The sequence below is a fragment of the Scyliorhinus torazame genome, chromosome 21 (assembly GCF_047496885.1).
Source record: "Scyliorhinus torazame isolate Kashiwa2021f chromosome 21, sScyTor2.1, whole genome shotgun sequence".
Lineage (NCBI taxonomy): Eukaryota > Metazoa > Chordata > Chondrichthyes > Carcharhiniformes > Scyliorhinidae > Scyliorhinus > Scyliorhinus torazame.
The window spans coordinates 93,727,035-93,753,810 of NC_092727.1; the positions used below are offsets into that span (position 1 = coordinate 93,727,035).

General features: G+C 41.0%; 1 protein-coding gene across 3 annotated transcripts in view; it reads right to left on the reverse strand.

The window, feature by feature from the left end:
• Window positions 1–217: 217 nt before the first annotated feature.
• LOC140398418 (zinc finger protein 652-like) overlaps window positions 218–26,776 on the reverse strand; it is an 89,893-nt gene continuing 63,334 nt past the window's right edge. For all 3 annotated transcript variants that reach the window (XM_072487088.1, XM_072487089.1, XM_072487090.1), the window contains exons 3-6: window positions 13,206–13,353; window positions 7,380–7,495; window positions 3,952–4,096; window positions 218–1,321 (exon numbers count right to left, since the gene is read on the reverse strand). In XM_072487088.1, coding sequence (XP_072343189.1) covers window positions 849–1,321; window positions 3,952–4,096; window positions 7,380–7,495; window positions 13,206–13,353 — 882 coding nt within the window. In that variant the 3' untranslated portion in view covers window positions 218–848. The remainder of the gene's footprint in view (window positions 1,322–3,951; window positions 4,097–7,379; window positions 7,496–13,205; window positions 13,354–26,776) is intronic.

Below are 26,776 nucleotides of genomic sequence, written 5' to 3' on the forward strand. Positions count from 1 at the left end.
GTTTTGCATTAAACTCTGTACCCTTGAATTACAGAGGACACCTAGAATGAAGAATGCACAAATATATGCCACAGGTCATGTGATGTTGTGCCTATTTTTAAAATTGTGGATTGCCTGCAAAATATGACATCTTCTCCACTGAAACCTTTTGGAATAAATGTGCTCAATATTTGTAAAACTGAACTTTATGTATGTAACAGCTACAAGAACAAAAATATAATTATTACAACGTTTAATGACATACAATATTTTAGAATTATTTCTAAATATTCTACACAGACATTTAAAAACTTTTTTTAGTTACATGAAAGACATTTGTATTAACAGGACTTCTCCATAATGCTTCATATGGACAGGTTAGGCTAGAACATGATCAAGTCTTATCGATTAGCTTCAGAAATTCCTTGCAGCACAATGATAATATGTAATGCTCTTATGTCTCACAATAGAAATGAAATTATTTAATTTAGTAGATTAAATTTCCCCAGAATATTTTATCAATGCAATAGAAATCAGCACTTTCTTAATGCAAAAGGAATAGTCCAATATAAAAAAAGCATATCTTATCAACAGATATGAAATGACCAAACTGAATACATCTGAATTCCTTAAAAAATGATAAAACCTTAGTTCACTGTACACAGACAGCTTAGTTGTCTTACACAATAGATTAGATAAAAATTGCTTTGCTAGCTCTACAACTGTAATAAGTACATTGAAGTTTAGTAAAATAATATTTGTAGTTCATCATGATTGCTCAGTCTTTGCTTTGCTACTTAGTGCACAGTTAATAGGAATATCGCTAAACATTCGGCACAGCTTAAAAGCAAAATTGAAATATCCAGGTTTCAGTGATGGTGGCTTCCACCTGCTGCAGTGTTTTTTTCAGAAATATGGTGCAGGAAAGTGCTCTCGTTTTGGCATCTGTGGTTCACTGCTTCAGCATTGAAAAGGGCCGGTGGCGGTGGAAGGTGTGCAACAGCTGGAATTGAAAGCGTATGATGATGGGGGTGAAGATGTAGATGGGAAAGTGGATGTGGCATTGGTCGAGTAGGAAGTGAGCTGAGAGAGCTTATGGCGACTGGTGGAGGTGGGGATGTGGGAGTGGTGGCAAAAGTGGTGGTAGGTGGGAAGTTGACCGGGCTGGTGACCCGGAAACACTTCTCTTTGTGGGCTTTCAACATGTTGGAAAACCGGAATCGTTGACCGCAAACATCACAGGGATATGGTTTCTCCCCAGTATGGGTTCTGCGATGGCGCTTCATGTTTGGTCGGCTTGTGAAACTTTTGCCACAGATTTCACAGATAAATGGCTTTTCACCTGGAAAGATAAATAGACAGTTTACAAAAACAAGCAACATCTAGATAAACAATTCACAATCAATTTTGACTGACTAAATTAGCTTTTAAAATCTGTAAAAGTGTGCTGTTTCCCAAATAATAACAAGGCGACATTCACTTAAATAGTTACAGGGCTTTTCAGAGGATTAAAATAGCAAATTATAACAGTGAAACATTAAGAATCTTCTTAATACAAGCAATAGTTGTCGCAGCAGAACCAAACAACAACAGATAAGCATGTTATGTTTACCTACCTGGTTAGAGACATTCTGTAGGGCCTACAGTGTTGTCTTGAATTTATAATTGTATTTTCTCTATTCTTTGTAGCTTATAAAGACTTCAAAGATTCTATACAATGTGGTTTTGAAGATTGCAACATTTGGTATTTCTCAAATTGAAAAAGCTAATTGTAATGGCTGTTGTGACAGATCGGAACTAGTGTTGACTACAATTTCTCCTCCCAAGGGTAATTCGTCTGCAAGTATAATCTGCAATAAACTCAATACATTTTGTTTTTAAAGGGACTGCATACCTTCATTACAATATCTGGAAAAAATAGGCAAATGCTTGTCATTAGATTAGACAGCAGTTTCATCTACCATGAAAGTGAAATACAGAGGAGTAGCAGTGTAGGTGTTTTAGATGACATTTTTCCTTCTCCACATTTTTTTTTATCGTTCATGGGCTGTGGCGTTGCTGACTGGGTCAGTATTTATTGCCCATCTCGAATTGCCCTTAAAATTGGCTTGCTAGCTCATTTTAAATGACTAGAGAAGGAGGCTCCACAAATATCCCCATATCCTCAATGATGTGGGAGCCCAGCACGTCAGTGCAAAATACAAGGCTGAAGCATTTGCAACAATCTTTAGACAGCAGTACCAAGTGGATCATCCATCTTGATCTACTCCTGAGATCCCAGCAGCACAAATGCTTGTCTTCAACCAATTTGATTCACTCCACATCATATCAAGAAATGGATGAAGGCACTGGATACTGTAAAGGTTATGGCCCTGACAACATTCCAGCAATAGGGCTGAAGATGTATGCTCCAAAACTAGCCAAGTTGTTCCAGTACAGCTACAACACTGGCATCTACCTGGCAATGTAAAAAATTGCTCCAGTACGTCTCATCAACAAAATGCATGATAAATCCAACTGGCCGAATTACTGCCCCATCAGTCTACACTCAGTTATCAGCAAGTGATGGAAGGTGTCATTGACCGTGCAATGAAGCAACACTTACTTAGCAATAACCTGCTCACAGACAATCAGTTTGGGTTCACTTCACTCAGTTCCTGACCACATTGCAGCCTTGGTCCAAATAGAACATAGAACAATACAGCGCAGTACAGGCCCTTCGGCCCACGATGTTGCACCGAAACAAAAGCCATCTAACCTACACTATGCCATTATCATCCATATGTTTATCCAATAAACTTTTAAATGCCCTCAATGTTGGCGAGAAAATATGGACAAAAGAGCCGAATTCCGGAGGTGTGGAGAGAACGACTGCCCTCAACATCAAGACAGCATTCGACTGAACATGGCATCAAAGAGCCATAGCAAAACCAATGGGAAATGACAGAGCGCATGATACTGATTAGAGTCATAGCTAGCATAAAAGAGGATAGTTATGTTGGCTGGAAGTCAATCATCTCATATCCTGGACATGGCTGTGTGATTGCACAATCATCAGCGAACATCCCACTTCTGAACTTATGATGGCGGGTAGCTCATTAATGAAGCAGCTGAAGGCAGTGGGCCTAGGATATCACCAGGAGGAACGTCTTCAGTGACGTCCTGTGACAGAAGATTGACTTCCAAAATACACAACCATATTCCTCTGTGCTAGGTATGGCCCCAACTGCTGATAGTGATGCCAGTTCCTGGGGGAGTTATATATTTTTTTAAATGGCCAACTTAAGGAAAATTTCAAAGAAAATTCCCTGAGAACCTATGAGGCAAATGAAATTCGGCTCCATGAAATCATGATTATCTTTGATGTTTTGAGAGGTGAAATTAACTGATGCATGCACTTTACTATGTTCAATGCCCTCCTTAACCAATTTTAAGAAAATCTTTATCAGAGGGGGAATATTCTGTCTCCCAATTCACTAACCCTTTTAAGATTGTTTTCCTCTGGCACATGGCTTTCGTACAATTTAATAGTTTACCCCAAGAGCAGCAGAACTCCTTAAGCAAAAAAATACAGCTATGGAATTGGGTTCAAATTTCCACTTCCGAAATGATTATTTTGTTCGCAATGCGTCAGCACCTTCTTCTTGTGTCCAAATGTAGAGAATTTTAACTCACAAATGAAACCAAATTTTCTTTTGCAAGCTTTAGTTCTTGATAAAGTTAGAACACATTGACAGTATGAGATTACATTAGCGGGAATATATACAACAGAAACAAAATGGCATTCCACTTCAAGGCACAAAATCAGGTGTCAATTTACCAAAGTGGTAATGTTCGAGAGAAACAAGCTCCTCTATGGAAAAACGCACTTAATGCTCATGTTATCTATTGCTAATTTTAGTGAGCAATCAGTAAAGGTGAATTTTGGTTCGAAATAAAAATACAAGTTTAGTCGCAGAACCATGTTCTTACCAGTGTGAGTTTTCATATGCTCATCAAAATACTGTTTCATGTTGAAGTCCTTGCCACACCACTGGCACATGAACTGTTTATGACCAATATGAATACTCATGTGAGAGCGAAGTTGGTACTTGTACTGAAATCTTTCATCACAGTTCTGAAATGAAAGGATTAATCTACCTTAACATTCAAATATATTTGCTTTGTATAACAGAGATTGCAATATTTGAGTTTAATGGCTCCTTCAAAAATGCTAACTTTCTGATGTAAACAGTGTACAATTTATAAAATTACTTAAAATCATTTTTAAGGAATCTCAGCTTCATGTAAATTACCACTTCAGTTGTGATTTACAAACGTTTTTGCAACTTTTAAAGACAAACACTTACTTGAATTAGTTATCCATGTATGCATCTTTAATAAATAAATAGTTTGCCATTAACACATTAACGTACCCCTTTTTTGATCAACTGATAAAATAATTACTCTTAATTAGCACCAGATCAGCAATCCAGTAATGAACTGGTATTGCAGAAGAGAAGCAGTTCAAGACGCTCAGATAAAACAATTCCTCAGTTTACAGTTTAGCTGCAGTCCTGCATAGGCCTTACTCCGGAACTTGGTTCCAGAGAAATAAATTTGTATTATCCCATTCAGTCTGCCAATGTGCATACAGCCTATTTAATTCTTCTAGGTTGTTTGAGACCCAGTAGATCATAGTGTGAGTACATGTCTGAAAATTAGGCACAACACAGAATATCTAGCCAGATTAATAATCATTTTAGTTTGGGTTGGGTATTTCCCTTTTTAAGTTGGCGATGCTGCAACATTCTGTGGCTTTGCAGGCAGCACACTATAATCAGTGATCCATATGGTTTCCTTTGAATTATTAAACATGAATTCGGGGAGAGGGACTCTGAGGTTATTAAACAGTTTGGCATTAGGAGTGAGGAGGTTTTCGTGGGCTTAAAAGTGGACAAATCGGCAGGTTCGAAAGAGCTGTATCCCAGGCTGCTGTAGGAGGCAAGGAAGGAAATTACAGGGACTCTGGCCCAAATTTCTAATTCCTCTCTGGCCACAGGGGAGGTGCCAGAGGATTGGAGGACATCTAATGTGGTTCCATTTTTCAAGAAGGATGGTAAAGAGAAACCAAGGAATTACAGGCCAGTGAGTCTCACATCAGTGGTAGGGAAACTATTGGAGACAATTCCGTTGGAGAGAATCAATATTCACTTGGAGGGGCAAGGTTTGATCTGGGAGAGGGCAAGGTTTGATCAGGGATAGTCATCATGGCTTTGTTAGAGGGAGATCATGCCTAACAAATTTGATTGAATGTTGAGGTGGTGATCGGGTGTGTAGATTATATGGATTTCAGCAAAGCCTTTGACAAGGTCCCACATGTGAGACTGATAAGGAAGGTAATAGCACATGGGACCAGGGTAACCTGGCAAGTTGGATCCAAAATGGGAGACAGAAGGTGGTGGTAGTAGGGTGTTTGTGTGACTGGAGGTCAGTGTCCAGTGGTGTGCACAGGGATCAGTGCTTGGTCCTTTATTGGTCGTGATTACATATAAAAGATATAGATGAGAATGTGGGAGGGGTGATCAGTAAGTTTGCGGATGCCATGAAGATTGGCTGGTTGGTTAATAATGAGGAAGAAGGTCTTAGGTTGCAGGTAGATATAGATGGGTTGGTCAGATAGGCAAATCAGTGGCAGATGAAATGTAATCCTGAAAAGAGAGAGGTGATGCACCTCTCCTATTTCAGAAGATGCTCAGATAAAACAATTCCTCATTTTACAGTTTAGCTGTAATCCTGTACAGGCCTTACTCCGGAACTTGGTCCCAGAGAAATAAATTGGAAGGAGTAACAAGACAAGGGAGTACTCAATGAATGGCAGGACGCTAGCAAGCTCAGACGAACAGGTGGGTCTTGGGGTGCCTGTCCACAGGTCATTGAAGGCAGCAGAACAGGTTAATAGGGTAATTAAAAAGGTATTTGGGATACTTGTCTTTATCAGTTGTGGCACAGACTATAAGAGTAGGGAGGTTATGTTGGAGCTGTACAAAATATTGGTTAGGCCACAGCTGGAGTGCTCACAGGGACGGATGTGATTGCACTGGAGAGGGTGCAGAGGAGATTCACCAGGATGTTGCCTGGGATGGAGTATTTGAGCTATGAAGAGATAGGCTCGGGTTGCTTTCTTTAAAGCAGAGAAGGAGAGGGGGAACCTGATTGACGTGCATAAGATTATGAGGGGTATGGACAAGGTGGATGTGAAGCAGCTGTTCCCCTTAGTTGAAAGGTCAATAACAAGAGGACATAATTTGAAGGTGAGGGGGCAGAGGTTTAGAGGGGATCTGAGGAAAAACATTTTCACCAGAGAGTGGCAGGAGTCTGGAATGCACTGCCTGAGAGGGTAATGGAGGAGGGAAACCTCACAATCTTTAAAATGTATGTGGAAGAGGACTTGAAATGTCATAAATTTCAAGGATATAGGCCAAGTGCTGGAAAGTGTGAATAATAGAGATTTAGTGTAGCTTGTCAGTGCAGATTAGATAGGCTGAAGGGCCTCTTCTGTACCTCGTGATTATGATTTAGGTCACATTTTGAACAATGGAGCATAAATTAGTAAATTGTCTCAATACATTATGAAATTTTATATATTACTTTTAAAGAAATCATGAAGCTCTGAATATCCCACTTTAACTATTTTCTACAGGGTCCTAAAGGTCTTACATTTGTGGTGTCATGCGTATCAATGTACCTGCAAAATCCATACCATGAATTTCTGATTTTAGTTGCAACTTCCTTGGAAGGTAGAAATAAGGACTTCCAATTTGAAAAGAACAATTATTTAAATACATTTAATGCCCAGCTGTTAGTATCAAACAGCACAAATTATTTTGGTGACAGAAAACTAAATTACAAATTTAATTTACTTATTTATATAAGAAGTGCAAGATGTTAAATTATGAAAGTGCAACAGTGAATTTTTAAGTCACAGACAATAAATTTGTTCCATCAGGTAAACAAGTTTATAATTCTGAAAGTAATGTATTTAGAGAACACAAGAATTTATGTCCAAAACCAATTTTGAATTTAAAAAAAACATTTTTTTTAGGGTACCCAATTAATTTTTCCAATTAAGGGCCAATTTAGCGTGGCCAATCCACCTACCCTGCACATCTTTGGTTGTGGGGGCGAAACCCATGCAAACACAGGGAGAATGTGCAAACTCCACACGGACAATGACCCAGAGCCAGGATCGAACCTGGGACCACGGCGCCGTGAGGCTGCAGTGCTACCCACGGCGCCACTGTGCTGCGCTTTAAATTTATTTTTGGACCATAAGCCAAAAAAATAATGGAAGTAAACATTATTAGGTATCAATTCACATTTGAGTTATAGATAAAAACAGTATTAATATATTAACTTACCTCACATTTAAAAGGCTTCTCTCCTGAATGTTGAAGAGAATGGACCTTCAGTGACATACTGCGCTTGAAAGACTTCCCACATGTTTCACATGTGAATGGCATATCTTTTGTATGTGCTGAAATAACAAATGTTCAAATGCTAGAGCACTACAGAAAGGCAATTCATTGGCACCTTTGTCATCGTTAAAGTAGCACACACTATTTTTCTGTATAAAACAATCAGACCAATTTAGTAAACTCCAGAATGCAAATCGAAGAATCAAAGACACAAGTTCTGAAACCAAACATGGATCAAACATTTGCTGTCATACTTCTTTAACCCAGCACTAAATTTCTAGACTGCAACAAATGACAATGATCACAGCTATGACTGAAATGATCTAATACATGCACTTTGTGATTTTTTGTATATTTCAGCTGCACCTACTACTAGCAGAACCTACTGAATAAAGCATTTTGAAAATATTTGCTGAGTTTTTAAATAGCTATTCCAAGCTCCCACCTATCCACGACCTTCTATTTTGTTCTCAGTGGGGTTATTAGTAATCTTTTTATTTACTCAGCCAAGCAAAAAACTGTTCCAAAGTTTCTCCTGGAGGGCAGTTTTAGTGCTTTGTGTACTCTTGAGTGCCAGTGCCAAGAGGCCTTGTGGCGCATTGGTAGCACCTCTACCACTGGATCAGAAGCTCTGGGTGCGTGTCCAATGCCAGGATTAGCAGTGATGCCCCTACCGCTGGACCAGAAGCTCTGGGTTCATGTCCAACGCCAGGATTAGTGGTAGCGCCTCGACCTCTGGACTAGAAGCTCTGGGTTTGTGTCCAATGCCAGGATTATTGGTAGCGCCCCTGGACCAGAAGCTCCAGGTTTGAGTCTAATGCGATAATTTATTGGCCATGGAAGGAGTGTTCCACATGGTTCAACGAGCTGATAGTCGGCTCAGAAATCCTTCCACCACTTCCCCCACTATCCCCCAAAGGGTAAAAAAAACAATTACATGGGTATGATGATACACTAACAGCAACAGTGTCAGTGCCACCCTATTGGTCTATTACAAAATAGTTATGCGTGCTTGGCCTATTTTAAGGATAGATCTGATGTCCATAGCCTCTATATGTTAGTTCAGGCTTTTTTGGTTGCTGTCAATAGGGTGTAGACATGACGAAACTGTAAAACTGCTTAATTCATTTATGCAAGAGCAGCTGGAAGGATTCCAACTCAGAGTTAAAGACCGCTGAAAACAGTGTACTGAACGTTTGGCTGATGTTAATATGCATCACTGTATTGGAAACTTTCATCTAGCAATGCATCTTGTGACGATTTTGCATCAGTCGTTCTTGCACCTCTAACTTCAAGGAAGTCTTCTTCCCACAATCAGCCACTTACTGGAAGATGGGATGTCATGAGGTAGTTGCTGGGATCTCTGCTAGCTGTGGAGAGTGACCTCGCCTTCCTGTGAGAGTGGCCTTGCCTTCCCATTTACAGTTCTCTGATTCTCATTGAATAAAAACATTAAAACCTTAGCTGAATTAAGTTACTGTGTGCGAATGTGTATGTGTGTGTGGTTCCCCCACCATATTATCTGTAGAAGGGTGGCAGAAACACCTGGGTTTCCTGAATTCGCCCTCTAGATGTCAGGGGGTTGCAACGAAAATGTTTTGGATAAGGTTCACACGGGTGCAATTGAGGCTTATTTCAAAATATTTTGTGGTATTAGTTTCCAAGGCTCAGAATGCTCCCTAAATAGATATTTACGTGCTTTGTTTTGAGAACACCTGAGGGAGTATTGTCTGAGGTGTAGGCAGTGTCAAGGGGCATGACGTACTTTAGATTATAGATTTCTGTGCCTCCTGAACTGCAACTTCCCTATCTTTCAACAGATTTACAGTTACCTACTTGGAGGAAAACAATGTGATATGCTCTAGATTCGCATAGAATTTTGTATCAATATTTCAGCAATGATGTGAATGATTTTGAATGCTATTGCATAACACTTACTGCCATCAGTGGATGCAACAATGGAGGCACTTAATTAATATTGTTGCAGGTGATAGATTATATGGGTCGGTACCAAAGGATATACTATATCAAACGTACAAAAATAAACTGCGTCCAATGGTTGAAAGAGTCAATGACCAGTGATAAATGGCAGAATAACCTGAAGTCACATGAGGCAAGGCCAGAGCTAACATACTGAAGCTATAGATATCTACCCTTAAAATAGACTGAGCATACAGGAAATCTTAAAAATAAACCAACTGAGTCACATTGATGCCAACTAAACACATTGTTCCAAATATCACTTCAGAAGGGCACCGCTAATATAAAACATTAACACAGATAGCCCATTTCAACTAAAAATTGCTCAAAAAAGAAAACAAACTTCAAGATAATCTTGTCCACATTATCTACGATGCAACTGGACCAAGCTAATAGCTACACTAACGACAAATTTAAGAAAATTAGTTGAGCTTGTAATGTTTATGCTTTTTATAGGTGACGTACATTCATACCCAGGGACCCACTCTCTGCAAACAGAAGAAATATGTTCAAGCCTTGATCCTTCTCTGAATTACTCAGGATCTTGGGGAACCTATAGTTCACTGTTGCTTTCTCCATGGCAACACCTCGGCCAGAGTTGACTTACCAATCAATCAACACCTTTTTCTCCTCTAGTATAAAATGCCATGGTCATTTGAAATTTGACATTCTTTTGTTTGTTCTTATGAGTGCAAGGCAAAAAGCTTCTGGAACATGTCACTCTTTTCAGCAACATTCAAACAGACTGTTCTTCTAAAGAACTGGCACAGACTTGACAGAATGATTAAGCACAGAAAGAAACCAATCTGCCCAAGATCACAGCCGACTGAGGCACAGGGTAGAACCCGAGTGCCATTTTATAGCTCTGTGCTGCTAACGCTGGGAAACTTGTGGCTAAATGCCCTATTATGGAACTTTGTTCCCATTTGGTTACATTCCACCCCCTTCCCTAGTCATTTTTTAGGTGAATCACACCCATTGAATGTATTGGCGACAGTTAGAACCTCTCTTGTTGGAGATTATCATTGCCTGGCACTTGCATGGTGCAAAAGTTATTTGCTACTTGTCAGCCCAAGCCTGGATATTGTCCAGTTCTTGTTGCATTTGGACATGGACTGCTTCAGTATCTGAGGAATCGTGAATGGTGCTGAACTGTGTAGTCATCTGCTAACATCCTCACTTTTGACTTTATGACGGAAGGAAGGCCATTGATGGAGCAACTGAAGATGGTTTGGCCAAGGGCACTATTCTTTGTTTTTATCTCCATGTAGATTACCTTCCTATGAGGTGTGCAGGTTGCAAAGTGAGAAGGTTGCAAAGTGAAGAAGAAAGTGATGCAAATTTAGCGAAATATTTAAAATTATAAATTACCTTTGTCTTTTGGAAGTTATGTGCATCAGATCAAATATTATAACTAAACTGATAGACAGGATGGTAGCATAGTTGTTAAACAAATATTTGGGCTTTGAAATTAATGTGAATTTTGTTTATTTGAATGTTCATCCATAATTTCTAGGCCTTAAATCCACAAATGTTGAATTAAAACATTAATTGATCAGGTGAAAAAGGATAGTGTGACAGCCACAGAACATGAGATTAAAAGGCACTCCTGTGCCTCAACATGTACAGCCACACCGCTACAAAACAATTTAGCATCCCAAATAGACTGCGGAAAGCCCTATAGCATAGTGCATCTATGTTTCCAAAGTGCTTTTAAAATCCCTCATGATAGATTGGTTTTAACTTAGGCTCAACACATGGAGATTTACCGAATCCTGGCAATAGATAAGAAACTGGAAGATAAAAAGTAACATGTTGGGCTGGAGGCAGGGGTTCTGAGCAGAGTGCCCCAGAATCAATATAGGGAACACTGTTATTTCTCAGTTGTGTAAATGATCAAAACTCAAAGCTGTCAAATTGCTGACGATGTTAAACTGCTACGGGCAGAGGTTTATCAAGTCAGAGGATCAGCAACGAGAGGGTGGGTTAGGAAGTGGCAGAGGCCACAAGCCAGAGGACCTCCTGCAAGAGGGTGCCTTAAGAAGAAGCAGAGGCCACGAACCGGAGAGTCGGCAGTGAGAGGTTGGGCTAAGAAGTGGTAGAACCACAAGCTGGAGGCTCAGCAGCAATCAGAAAGGGTCAGGAAGCAGCAGAGGCCTCTTCAAAGATGGATCCAATCGGATTATGGGGCCCTATATCAGACCAGCGTGAAACAATTTTAAAAGAAAACTCGCAACACTAAATTAAAAAGCAGGCCCCTTTAAATGACTGACATTAAAGCAAGACAACATAATATTGGGCAAGGTTAAACTTCCTGTACATGACAAAGAAGCAATAAATATTGTGCCAAATAGGTGGTGTTGAAATAGCTAAGAATGATGTGGAAAGAGATTTTGGAGTCTTAACTTACTTAAGCATTTCCCATCAATCCAAAGTAGCAATTACGTCAAAAGAATTTTGAACTACATAGCTAAAATAGGCAGGATCAAAATATATTATGCTCTGGTAAGGTCACACCTAGAATACTGCATCCAGTTCTGGTTACTGACACAGTAAGATGTTGTTCTTCAAACTTTAAACATTATGAAAAAGGTAAACCTGGAAAATTACTTAATTTAGTGTACAGGAAGGGGACAAAGGTTTAAACTAAAAGATAAAGTTGTTCTTCAAACACAAAGTGCAATGGACGTTTGGACAGAGTGCTGATGGGAAAGCCCTAGACACATTCCAGAAAACAACTAGATGATTTATCGAAGTACAATTTAAAAAAAAGTATTTTCAGAATGTGGGAGACATTGACAAGTTTGCATTTATTTCCTATCCTTAGTTACACAAGTGTTACAGTCCTTGTATCGCTCTCATAAAAAGATGTTAGGTAGAGATTTCCAGAATGCTGACCCAGCAACTATGAAGGAGGTGATCTATTTCCAAGTTAGGATGGTGTGGAACTTGGAGACTTTGATTTTCCCACAGAATTGCTGCTCTGAATCTATTTGGTGCGATTGTACAGGAGAGAGATGCTGTTCATGCAACCCCAAGACAAAATAAATTAGAGCTATAGGGAAAGAGTGAGAAAGCTGCACTGGTAGAGTTGTTATTGAACAGAGCTGGTGGACACAACGGGCTCAATGGCCTCCTTCTGGACTGTAATACTACAGTAATCCCATTGCTAAAGGGCATCCCGTAAATTGTACATATTACAGGCACAGTCTATCAGCAATGGAGGGTCTAGTTACTGAATTTTGTTCTGTCCGAAACAACACTGAACTTCTTGAATGTTGGTGGGGTTACACTCATCCAAGAGTGTGGTGAGCATTCCATTTCACTCGTGACTCAAGCGCTACAATGAAACCTTGAAGGGTTACAAGGTGAACTACTCATTGCAGTACACCCACTCTTTGACTTTTTCGTGTAGCTACTGTGATATGTCTAATTATAAAAACACTTCTGGTCAATGGTGACCCCCAAGATGTTGACTGTGGGAGATTCAGCGGTTGTGAGACCCTTGAAGAAAAATGGGAAATAGCTGGGATTGATTCCTCTTGTTCCAGATAGTCATCAAATACTATGGTCAAATTATTTTTTTCATTTGTAATTAGCACAAATTTGTTGTTACATATGACTGCGCATGATAATACCCAGGGTTGCTCATGCACTGGAACTTGTATTCTTCTTTTTAAATGACTTCTTTATGATAAGAACATACAGGTTTTCCCCCTTTTTCTTGACTTAAGCATTTTAAGAAGCGTTCTACGGTTTTTCAATCAAAAGGTAATATAATCAACTCACCAACCATGTGTTTTCGAACATGAGCCATTGTGTAGAATTTCTTCTCACAAATCTCACAGGAGAATTTCTTTTCAGCAAAGCCATGAACAACTTTGATGTGCTCATGGAGCGACCACAGCTTCTTGAAAGATTTTCCACAGGAAACACACTGCAGGGAAAAAGGAACATTTCAGAAATTCTACTTACTACAAAGCGTGTCTGGTTAGCTGAACACTGGAATGTCTTGCATTGAACACGATTTCTTTCTTCCTTTCCTAAAAGGAGTAACTAAAAAGAGTAACTCATTCTTGGATACATTCCACAGGCATTGCCATCCCTCTAGCGCTTCATCCAAATGATCACTGAGGTTACTTAGCTACTTCTCAAATATATTTTCAGCTAGACAGAAATGATGGGTTGTGATAACTTGTACACACTTGACCCAGAGCAAAAAAGGCTTTCAATGTTACCCTATAACTAGTCAATAGTAGAGGCAGAAAAATAGTTCTCTCCACCACTATTCTCATTCTCAGACAGCTCATTAAAAAATCCAGAACAAACTAATTATACTTTGCCACTGACATATGAAATATACAACCATATTTAATTCTGGACATTCAGTGAAATAATATCCTTTCTAAGCAATGTGAGGTCATTGACTTTAGACCCAAGAAAGATAAATCAATATTTCTTTAATGATGAGAAACCAGAACCTGTTGAGCAAATTGGAGTAGCTAGACAACAAATACAATCAGAGAAAACTAGCACACAGGTACAACATTGAATTTGTGAAAGCAAATGGAATTTTGGACTTTATGTCAAGGGAATTGAATACAAAGGGAGGGTACGTTATGCACCAGTTGTACAGGGCTTTGGTCAAACCCTACCGAGAGAACTGTGTTCCGTTTTGAGCACACACTGCACCCCATGAAGGATATTTTTAGCCTTGGAAAGAAAACAATGTAGATTCACCAGAGTGATACAAGGGATGCCACGGCAAAACGATTAAATGATGAGGTCAGGATATATAAACATGGCTTGGGTTTAGAAGACTGAGCAATGATCTCTCCTCTTAAAAAACTGTGAATGATGGGCAAATGAAGATGGGGTAAAGATCAACCATGATCTAATTGAATGGAAGAGCAAAAGTTTAAATGGCGTACTCTGGTTCATATGGTCCGAAGTGAGCCTTAATTTTCACTAAGTGTGTAATATGGACTAATGACCAAGTGATGTAACAGAGAATATATTTCCAGAAATCAATTAAGAAAGGCACTCGATCCACATAAACTTATGCTATGTGCTTTGAGTTCTGTACAAACCTGAATTCATTGTTCACACAAATCATATTTGATACCTTTATTTTTGACCAATTGGTTCTCTGACATATATCAAAACCCAATGCTACATTTCAGTCTCCAAGTCAAACTACTGAGAAATCGATACCCACCTGCGAAGTTTCCATTTGAACAATATGCAGTGAACAACCTTTTCTCACACACACATCATTTTAGGTAGTTTAGGTGCAGGTTGCCAAGATTTAGATTCCCCAAGTATGGCCAAAGGTACTGCTGGAGTTAAACCAGCCCAAACAAACTGCACATCACTTGCAGGTTTCTTGCTGCTAGCCCAGCTTTGGTCACCCTACCCAACAGGAAGTGGTTATTTGGAGCAAAGTGGACCCCAGCCTTCAGCAACAGATTCCATTTGTTAGCCAGGCAGTAATGTGGAATTCTGTGGACTAGTCTGGCTCAGGTATCAAATTACCAAGTTTTCCGTGCAGGATTGACTTGGTTCGGAACTTTCCATTGTCAGGCGCGCCATCTTGGAGCCACTCGACCCTGCCAAGAGGATAGTCACTGGTCAGCCATTGTACAACTGAAACAGGGACAGCAGGTACCAAATGTTCATCATGAATAACATGGGTGAACACCACAATTCACCAAGGTGAGTGCATGCTCATTATCTTCTGACCACAGCATGTACAAACCGTTTACTGAGGAAAACTTAAATCTACATTAGATTTTTCATTATTCCAAAAAGACATGTGTTTTCTAAAGTATAATTTTCTTACACAAGAATAGTACAGCTGTCAACATAACTAAGCACAAAAGTGCAAAACCACATGCTTGGGGACGTATTTCACATTTAAGTCTGCAATTTAATGCTGTAAGTTGGATTCCTGTGCCATCTACAGGAAGTATGCAGTACTGTAAACCAGGCAAAATCACTTAGCGCACAAATGGGAAAATTGAAGTACACAAGCTTTAGAGATCCATTTAACAGTTTAAAAATATACAGTACATTTGTCAAAATGATTTTTTAAAAATATTTGTTAATGGGATGTGTGTGACACTGGCTAGGCCAGTATTTATTGCCCATCCCTGAGGGCAAATGAGAGGCAGTCACATTGTTATGGATCTAGAATCACTTGTAGGTCAGACCAAGTAAGGATGACAGATTTCCTTCTCTAAAGGACATTAATGAACCAGGTGTTTTTTTACGACAATGGTTTCATGGCCATCATTAGGCTTTTAATTCCAGATTTTTACTGATGGTGAATTCAAATTTCACCATCTATCATGGTGGGATTCGAACCCCGGACACCAGAACATTACCCTCTTTGGATTAATAGTCCAGCAGCAATACCACTATGCCACCACCTCTCCATAATATTAATATAGCAATTTTAACATTCAAGAACACCACAAATAAAATAGTTAATAATACTTGCCAAAATTCAAAATTTACCTTCATATTGTGATATTCCATTCTGTAGTGAAAGTTAATCCAGAGTAATAATTTGCAAAATAACAGCATTATAAAAACTTCTCTTGAAAATTATGCAGCTGTATTAAATTTAAATCTGTGTTCATAATTCGGTGAACACGTCATCTTGTCTAATACTCCATTGCAGTTCAAAGATGTGCAGGTTAGGCGGATTGGCCATGCTAAATTGCCCCTTCGTGTCCAAAGGCTAGGTGGGGTAAGGGGATAGGGCAGGGGAGTGGACCTAGGTAGGGTGTTCTTTCAGTGGGTCGGTGCAGGCTCAATGGGCCAGCTAGCCCCCTTCTGTATTGTATGATTCTATGAGAGAGTCAGCAAGAGGGGGCAAGAGTGTCAGCCAGGGTGGTAAGAGAGTCAAGTAGAAAGAGTTAGAATTTTTCTATTTTTAAAACATCTATTATATTTTAAAAGGTTTATAGAATTTAATCATTCAAGGATTGTAGGCTTCACTGGCTAGGCCAACATTCAGCGCAATCCCCAATTGCCTTAGAGAAGATGGTGGTGAGCAGCCACAAACTACTCAATACAGTGAATACAATACCCTGAATTGCTATCTTTATTCCCCTTAAACAAGAGAATCAGCTCTGGTTTCACTTTTAAATGCCACTGGCACTCGGGAATACTTGCTTTACAGAGATGTTCTTTGAGAAGGAGAGTTCTCTTGACACTGCTTTAAAGACAAGATCTAACTCCTGGTCAGACCCGTGCAGAAATTCTGGTCTCCAGAAGCTGTTTCTCAGCTGGTTTCAGCTCCCCCTTGTTCTCAGTCAAGTGTGCATTGCTTTAAAGACTAATCACCTCATTAACTGAACTGCAGAGAGCAAACGGTTTGACTTCTGCTCACAGATTCATCCAGACCTGTACTGACCTGCTTTTCCTACAAAATGCCTGATATCTTAGCTCCACCCAGCAACGACATCGCCGTACCAAGCTGAAATCTAATTAACTCAACAGGGAATGAAAACAAAATTCCATTTGCCCAAGCTTTTTACGATTATTTAATTGCACCCCTGGATCTCAACCTTTCAAACTAGAATTTATTTTAAAACATGACTGCAGCAGTCAAACACACTCTAACCCACGCTTTTAAACCTTACTGCACTAAATACCTATACTACGATACATCTGAAATTCCAACAGTCATCACATGGGAAACAGATCACGAGGAGATTGGAATAAGGCGTTCAAGGTTCAAAAGAAGGGGCAATGCACAAAGAAAGGGTGAGTGCACTTTACATTTACACTCTAAAAGCTAGAATTAAGAAATAAAAGTAATCAAGTTTAACTTCTAAAGAAGTTAGCTCAGATAAAGGAAGATCAAAGGTAAAAATTGTCCACAAGATGATTAAACCTACGAAAGGGAGCTATTTATTAGACTTTAACCAACAGCTATTTAATTCCCAGCTAGCAGTTCTGTGAAGAAAGCCTGTTTTGAAAAGCAAGCTGCTCTGTTCTACCTTTGAGTAACTCCAAAGAGATATAACTGCCTGGTGTGGTAACTTTTACTGTATTTTGGAACTTTAAAAATCTATATGGTGTTTTGGGATCTTTGGGGAGAGTAAACTTGCAAGGTAGTGAAGTAAAGATGGCTTAGAACTGGTTCAAGTTCGTGACACTGTGTATAGTCATTGTTTTTGTTAAGCATACTTCTAGTTGACTTTATTATTTATTTTGTTGCTTAATAAATATTTACTTTATTTAAAATTGTCACAAAATGTCTGTGATATCATTCTCTGGATTTCAAACCTTTAGCTTTTTCCGGATTTCAAACCAAATTGCAAAAATTCAGTTGAGGGCAGTTGTTTCAAGTTTCCCTTCTGGGATTTGAAATAACACGGCATTTGCCATCAGCTTTGTACTTAACAAAAGTGGGAGCTCGTCAGGGATATTAAAAATAATAATTCCTTGATCGACTTTGAGTTGGTCAATTTAAAGGAGATGAGAATGAGGAGAACATTGAACCAGGAGTGACATCGAGAAATTTTAAACTGGGTGACTGTAAAATGGCTTTGTCAAACGTTAAGACTTGTCTGGGAGTACAAAATGTAACCTTGGAAGGTTTACAAAAGGTACATAAAGCTAAATTAATGGAATTGGCAGATAAATTGCAATTGGGATTATTTGCAAAGGTAAGGAAAGCAGACAGAAATGAAGGTACAGCGCGGCATTTAGGATTGAAAAGAATACCTGAGAGACCAAGTTCTGAAAGGGGTGGTCATTGGAATGGGCTCAAATTCAATTTTAAAAAAAAATCTTTATTGTCACAAGGAGGCTTACATTAACACTGCAATGAAGTTACTGTGAAAAGCCCCGTGTCGCCACATTGTGGCGCCTGTTCGGATACACGGAGGGAGAATTAAGAATGTCAAAATTACCTAACAGCACGTCTTTGGGGACTTGTGGGGGGGAAACCGGAGCACCTGGAAGAGACCCACGCAGACACGGGGAGAAAGTGCAAACTCCGCACAGACAGTGATCCAAGCCGGGAATCGAAACTGGGACCCTGGAGCTGTGAAGCAACAGTGCTATCCACTTGCTGCCCCTACAGATGAAAAATTTTGAACAGGACAGAGAACAAACATTTCAAACAGAACAATCAGAAAGGCAAGAGAGAAAGAAGACAGGAAAGAGAACTGGAAAATGCAAAGTTAGAAAAGGAAGAAAGAGAAAAGGAGACAGAGAATTTCAGCTTGGACATCAGTCAATTAAAGATGAAGCACCAGAAGTTGGAGAGGAAGGAGTTATTTCTCGAATAAAACTCAGTGGGGATATGTTCAAAATCATACAAGCTCTTCCAAGTTCGAAGGAATAGATGTGGAAGCATTTATTAATTTATTTGAGAAAATTATTAAACAGATGAAATGGTTGAAATAACTCGGGACATTAGTAGGCATGGCTAATGGGGTATGCCTCACAACTCTGTTAGGCAGTTCTTCATTATTTCTGGTTCAAAATCTTGGAACAGTGATATATGTCAAGGGCAGGATGGTGTGCGACTTGGAACGGGACTTTGGGGGTAATGTTTCCAGACACCTATTATAAAATAACAAGCTTCTGACCGTTGACATAAAACAAAGAACAAAGAAAAGTACAACACAGGAACGGGCCCTGCGGCCCTCCAAGCCCGTGCCGACCATGCTGCCCGACTAAACTACAATCTTCTACACTTCCTGGGTCCGTATCCCTCCATTCCCATCCTATTCATGTATTTGTCAAGATGCCCCTTAAATGTCACTATCGTCCCTGCTTCCACCACCTCCTCCGGCAGCGAGTTCCAGGCACCCACTACCCTCGGTGCAAAAAAACCTGCCTCGTACATCTACTCTAAACCTTGCCCCTCGCACCTTAAATCATAGAATTTTTTAATCATAGAATTTACAGTGCAGGAGGCCATTCGGCCCATCGAGTCTGCACCGACTCTTGGAAAGAGCACCCTACCCGAGGTCAACACCTCCACCCTATCCCCATAACCCAGTAACCCCACCCAACACTTAAGGGCAATTCTTTGGACACTAAGGGCAATTTATCATGGCCAATCCACCTAACCTGCACATCTTTGGACTGTGGGAGGAAACCGGAGCACCCGGAGGAAACCCACGCACACACGGGGAGGATGTGCAGACTCCGCACAGACAGTGACCCAAGCCGGAATTGAACCTGGGACCCTAGCCGGAATTGAACCTGGGACCCTGGAGCTGTGAAGCAACTGTGCTATCCACAGTGCTACCGTGCTGCCCCTAAACCTATGCCCCCTAGTAATTGACCCCTCTACCCTGGGGAAAAGCCTCTGACTATCCACTCTGTCTATGCACCTCATAATTTTGTAGACCTCTATCAGGTCACCCCTCAACCTCCGTCGTTCCAGTGAGAAAAGTTCAAGTTCAAGTTACCAAGAAATATCTCGTGAACATTTTAAATATCCCTATAAAGAGGTTGCACATTAAACAACAATTACTCTCTCTGCTCTTTCCTTTCCCATGAACAGCAAACAAATCTGTAAAACAGTTAGCTTAATTTCACCACTAAATCTTTACAGTTCCTTAAACACCGGCAGGTCTTCAATTCAAACAGGTTCAGATGCGGTGTCAAAAACTCTTCCTGGTTAGAAACACATTGTTTATCAGGCTGAATTATTTGGATACATGCTCACCCAAGCAGATTTGGTATAATAAATACTGTTTTTCGCAAGATGGCTAAAAGTAGATCATGTTTTTTTTCCACAAAAGCTTCATGTCAATCTTTTTTTTTTGATTGTACTGTATCCTGTGAGTGAATTGAAGCATTGTTTAAGGTGAACTTGAACTATTTTCTGCATGCTACCCCTTGGTGACACACTTGTCGACTCAAGATCTTGCAAGTTATGGTGTTTCCCAAGCGCTTACTGCCATTGCTCTCTCAGGTAGTAAAAGTCACAGGTTTGGAAGGTGCTGCTGAAGCAGTCCTGGAGAGCATTCTGCAGATGGGACACACAGACTGTTGTGTCAGTGGCGAATGGGAGTTCCAATCAAACGTGTGTGCTTTGTCCTGGATGATGTTAAGCTTTGAGTATTGTTGGAGCTGCACTCATCCAGATAAGTGGAGAATATTCTATCACACTTCGGATGTGTACCTTGTGGGTCGTGGGCCGTCTTTATGGAGTCAGGACACTAGTAACTAGCTATAGAATACCTAGCTTCTGAATCTGCCCTTGTAGCCACAGTACTTGTATGGATGGTCCAGTTCCATCTCTGGTCAATGCTGATGTTGGGACATAAGGCAATGGTAATGCTATTAAATGTTATGGGGAGGTGGTGCGATTTGTTAGGGATGGCCACTTGTATGATACGAGTGTTACTCGTCACTTATCTGTCCAAGTCTGAATGTTGTCCCAGTTCTTGCTGCATGAGGGTACAGACTGCTTTTTTTTTTTACAAGGAGCTGTGAATAGAACTGAACACTGTACAGTGAACATCCCGGTTTTCGATCTTATAGTCAAGGGAAGATCATTAATGAAGCAGCTGAAGATGGGTGGGTCTAGGGCACTGTCCTGCAGAACTCTTCAAATGATCAGCCTTAATCAAGCAAAACAATTTTTCTACGTAATGGGCATGAGGAATTTGTCTTTGCCATTGGCTTCAATTTTACTTAGGGTTCCTTGATGCCACACTAGGTCAAATGCTGCTGTGATATTAAGAGCAGTCAGTCTCACCTCACATCTGGAATTCAGTTCATTTGCCATGTTTGGATCAAGGCTGTAATTAGGTCTGAAGCACAGTGATCCTGGCAGAACCCAAATTGAGTAGTGAGCAGGTAACTGGTGAATAATAAGCACTCTAGCACTTTGGATTACACCTTCCATCAGCTTGTTAGTGCTTGAGAGTAGATTGAGGGACGATAATTAGCCAGATTTGATTAATCCTGCTTTTATGGACACGAGATATTTGGGCAATTTTCCACTTTGTTGTATAGATGCCAGCTATTTGGCTTGTACTGAAAGAGCTTTGCCAGAGGCATAGCCTGTTCAGGAGCACAGATCTCCAATAATACTGTCTGGATGCAGTTGGGATCCATAGCCTTTACTTTATCTAGCGTGCTCAATCATTTAGCAATATCAAGTGGAGTGAATAAAATTTGTTGAAGACTGGCATCTATGATAGTGGGAATCTCAAGAGGAGGCCGAGAATCATTATTCACCTGGTACCACTGGCTGAACATGGTTGCAAACCCTTCAGCCTTGGCCTTTGCACGTTATGCTGGACTCCACCATCATGGAGGATGGGGATGTTTTTGGGGCCTTCTCCTTTAATTGCCCATCACAATATTCCTTTCCATAGAATCCCTACAATGCAAGAGGAGACCAGTCGGCCCATCACATCAGCACCAACCCTTCGAAAGGTCACCCTACGTAGGCCCAATCCGCCGCCCTATTCCAGTAACCCACCCTAAGGGGCAATTTAGCATGGCCAATCACCTAACCTGCACACCTTTGGACTGTGGGAGGAAACCAGAGCACTTGGAAAAAAAACAAGCAGACACGGGGAAGAATGTGCAAACTCCATATGGGGAGAATGTGCAGACTCCACACAGTCACCCGAGGTCAGAATCGAATCGGGGTCCCTGGCGCTATGGGGAAGCAGTGCGAACCACTGTCCCACCTGTTTTAAAATGTTGTTCTGGTGCATGGACAGCTTTTTGAAAACAAAATTATTGGGTGGCTACACATTCATGATCTCACAAAACCTGTGGCTATGCACATGTGCATTATAGCGAGAATGTTGTCCAGCACCATTCAAAACCGGTTGCAGTTGCAGCAGACTGCAGAGCTTTGATCCGATCTAAAAACAAACAGAAAATGTTTGAAGTACTCTGTGGATCTCCAGCATCTATAGAGGGAAAAACAGTAATCTGTTTCTGATGAACCAATTCAAATGAAAGGTCATCAATTTAAAACTGTTTTTCTTCCTCCACAGATTCTGCAATCTGAACTGGTGGGTTATGGTACCATTTATCTGTCTGTAGCATGCTGTTTCTACTGTTTCGCAGGTAATCTTGTGGTGTGCTTTGCCTGTTTAACACCTCATTTCCAGGTCGGCCTGGTGTTGCTCCTGCATGCTCTCCTACAATCTTCACTGTTGTTTTCTCAGTTTGATGGTAGTGGCAGAGTGCAGAATAAGGTGTTCCCTTAAAGAGCGTGGCAGAGTAAAAAATCTCTGCTGATAGTCCACAATTCCTCTTGGATGCCTAGTATTGAGCTGTTAGATCTATTCTGAATCTATCTCATTTTGCACATCACACAACATGGTGGAGGGAGTGCTCAGTGTGATGACAGGAATTTATGGGCAAAGCGATGGTCACTTGTATCGGAAGCAGTTCAGAGACGGTTCACTAGCTTCATTCTTGAGATGACCAGGTTGCCTTGTGAGAAAAGGTTGAGCAGGTTGGATGTATTCTCATTGGAGTTTAGAAGAAAGATATTTTATTGAAACAAAGATTCTGAGAGGACTTGACAGGGTGAGAGGGGATTTCCCCTCGTAGTGAATCTAGAACTGGGGGCACAGTTTAAAATTAAATCTCCCATTAAGATGGAGATGAGGAGGATTTTTTCTCTCAGAAGGTCACTAGTCTTTGGAATTCTCTTCCCCAGAGAGCAATAAAAGCAGTCATTGAATATATTCAAGGCTGAGTAATCTACAATTGCAATTCACACATTTGACCAGTCCACACATTTTGTCAGCTTTCCTTTTGAGCAGACAGCTTTTATGGGAGAGTTTTCTTACCCAGTGTTCACCCCTCTGGCTCCTCCTAACAAGAGTGAGCATTGTTGGGTAATGGTAAAGATCTAAAGATTTAGCTGATTTTCTTTCTCCTACTTAGCTTAGGAATGCTGAAGGCAACTGCAAAGATCCATCATTACATTTTGCTCAGCAATATTTTAGTTAACGATAAGTGGTATAATTTGTTAGAGTGACCATATGGAATGCAGCAAGAACAAATCAACATAACCATAATCAATACACAAATTTTAAGAAGACAAAGAGCAAGTGAATTATGCTGTTGCCAAACGAGCCTGAATAGGCCTGTACAGAAATGGTTATTTTGCACAATACTCTCAGCAGTAATTGAGGCCATGTACAAAGACTAAAGCAGATATTCTCAGCTATCCTTGCTCAATACCAAAACAATAATCAATTATTAAATAGATGGTTTTCAGTTTTCAAACTTATGTATTAAATTTGGTTAATGTGATAACCCTCATGAGGACCCCGGGAGAAAATCGCTGACTGATTGCCCCATGGGGTTCGTAGAATAAAAGTTGCCGTGGTGACAGGACTGAGGCACGCCCAGCTGGGGCTCGTTAGTGGGATCTTCAAATGTAGCTCCCAGACCCAGACCGGCAGTTCCCAATAGTCCAAGGCTGGGACGTTTGTTTTGTGCACCGCGGTAACAGATTTATTTGCAATTATTACATTGGTGACGAGGATCAAGCATGGGATTCCCAGCAGCCTTTTTGAAACTCCCCGATGACAACTCCGGTAAGAAAGAAAACAAAAAGAAAAACCCAGAAATGCCCTTGTTTGGGAAGCTCGAACCTTATGCTGGAGGAGTGTCCCGAGTATGCTACTCCTACTGCTCCAATGGCATAGAAGGGGATGGCTGACATAAAATAATCCTTTTGACAGCATGCGGGGACCCCATGTACATCATTATTAAGAGTTTAACTTATCCTGCAGCCTGTTTAACTAGCTTGGTGATCTAGTAAAGAATATTTACGATCTAAAGCCATCTGTAATCTTCCAGCATTTCCCATTCAACATGTCTGGGAGGACCCCTGGGAAACCAGTGACAAAATTCGTGGCTAGATTAAGGAAGCTGGCCGAATTCTGTGATTTTGGCCCATCCCAGACCGAGATATTACTTGACCGGCTAGTGTGTGGGATTAATAACATCGCAATACAAAAAGAAATTGTTGCAGAACCCACCCCCTCAAATGGGTTACAGAATTAGCACTATCTATGGAGAATGGTGAGGAAGGGGCCCAAGAAAATCAAGGGATGATGGACAGTAGTGTTCTCAGATTGGAGGGGGGCTCTCATACAGAAAAGCCAGAAGCCAGTATTCCCAGCGAAGGGTCTCACATGCCTCACCCACCACCAAATTAACATTCTGCCAAGACATTCTAGCATCTCAAAAGATGGCTGGATAACCCTAGAAATACCAGCAAAGTCTCTCCGGAGGACCACAGGTGTCAGTCGCAAGCTGCTTTAAGTGTGGACAAAAGGACACGACCCAGAGAAGGCTGCTAGAATCAGCAGTAAGTGTGTGCCAAGGCCAGAAGCCAAAGCCACCACAGGCCAGGCCTTGCATGTCTATCAGCACATAGGGGATGAAGCAAAGCAGCTAAAATACATCGTCACTTGCCCCGATAAAGAAAACACTCTAGGTCAATAGCCATTCATTAGAAATGGAGGTGGATACGGGAGCTGCTGTCCCTATTGTCGTGGAACAGACCTTCACGTATCTCCGGATGCCCATCATGTTCCTAGGCCTACAAGAAAGCAGGGCCAGGTTGGCTACATATACACGGGAACCTTTGAAGATTATGGGGACCAGTATGGCCCCAGTTACCTATGGGCAGCACATGGCCCGACTCCCGCTCACTATGGGCAGTGACTGGCTCCAGCAGATCTGTCTGATTGGATACAATCTTTTAATCTAGGAACATGTGGACTGGATGAGATCATTGGCAAATACCCAGAGGTTTCACATAAAAGCCATGGTAGAATAAAAGGAGCAAGGACAGCTTATGTGGACATCAGCACCCTACCCAAATATTTCAGGGCACGGCCAGTCCCATACGCTTTACTTACCAAAGTACAGACCGAACTGGAGTGGTTAGCGAGCCTTGGGATTGCAAAGTGGGCTGAAGCAGTGGTCCCCCATCCTGAAGCGCGACAAGTCGGTCCACCTTTGCGATGACGTAAAACTAATGGTTTAGATCAGTACCCCATGCCACGCACAGAAGATTTACATGCTAAACTGGCAGGGGGTCAAACTTTCATCAAACTAAATATGAGCCATGCTTACCTCCAGCTAGAACTAGACTCGTGATCCAGGAAGTACGTGACAATTAATACCCATAAGGGTTTACACAATTATAAACGCCTGCCCTCAGAGTCTCGTCAAGATGTGCCATTTTTCAAAGCATGATGGAGAACATTCTCCAAATGCTACCGAAGGTGGCAGTATACTTAAACGATGTACTAATCATGTGAACCATGGAAAAAGTGCAGCTAGCAAACCTGGAGTTTTTGAGTTATCTATCCCAAACTTGGCCACTTTATGGTCACCCCTGCATAAATAGTTAAAAAAACACCAGACGTGGTCGCGGCAGGCGCTGCAAGATGAAGCCTTCACAAAGGCGAAGCAGCAGTTACTATCACTGAACATCCTGGCTCATTACGACTCTAAGAGAGAACTGGTATTAACCTGTGATGCCTCTCCATATGGAGTAGGGGCAGTTCTTTCCCATTGATGGGATGATGGTACAGAGAGACCTACAGCATATTCATCCAGAACCTTGGCGGACGCAAAATGATGCTAGCCTTAGATCAAAAAGGAATTTTTGGGGTGAAAGAATCTCATCCATATGTCGACAGCTAACATTTTACAACCGTAACAGACCATAAGCCCCTGCTGGACTTTTTCAAAGCGGATAGTGATTCTCCCCCATTGCCTTGTTTTGGATCTAATTCCTGACAGAACTGACAACCCGGGGTATCCAAGATGGAAATGCTCGCAAGAAGCTACACCTGGTGGCCTGGGCTTGATACAGACAGACATCAAAAATCTGGCGAAGCAGTGCTCCTTTGCCATGAGAACCAGAAGCTACCATCTTCGGCCTCTGCACCCACGGGACTGGCCAGAAGGCCATAGGTATGGGCCAGCGAAGTACATGTGCACCCATTCTTGGGATCAGTGCTCCTTATTATGGTCGACGCATTGTATGTCCTCCACCACTTCTTGTGCAACAACAGAACATTTCTGGCAAAGTTTCTGTACCCATGACAAACCAGGAGGTGCTCGTATCTGATAATGGTACCTCCTTTGGAATCATGGAGAATTTCAGGCATTCTTGAAGTTGAGCGACATTATGCACATTTGGACGGCGTCAAACTGGTTTTGCGGAATGGATAGTTCAAACGTTAAAACCCTGAATGAAGAAACAGCCTGCTAGTTCTTTTGATACTAAATTGGCCCGGTTCCTCTTCAATTATAAAACCACACTGCACATGACGACGGGATTCGCACCAGTGGAACTGTAAATG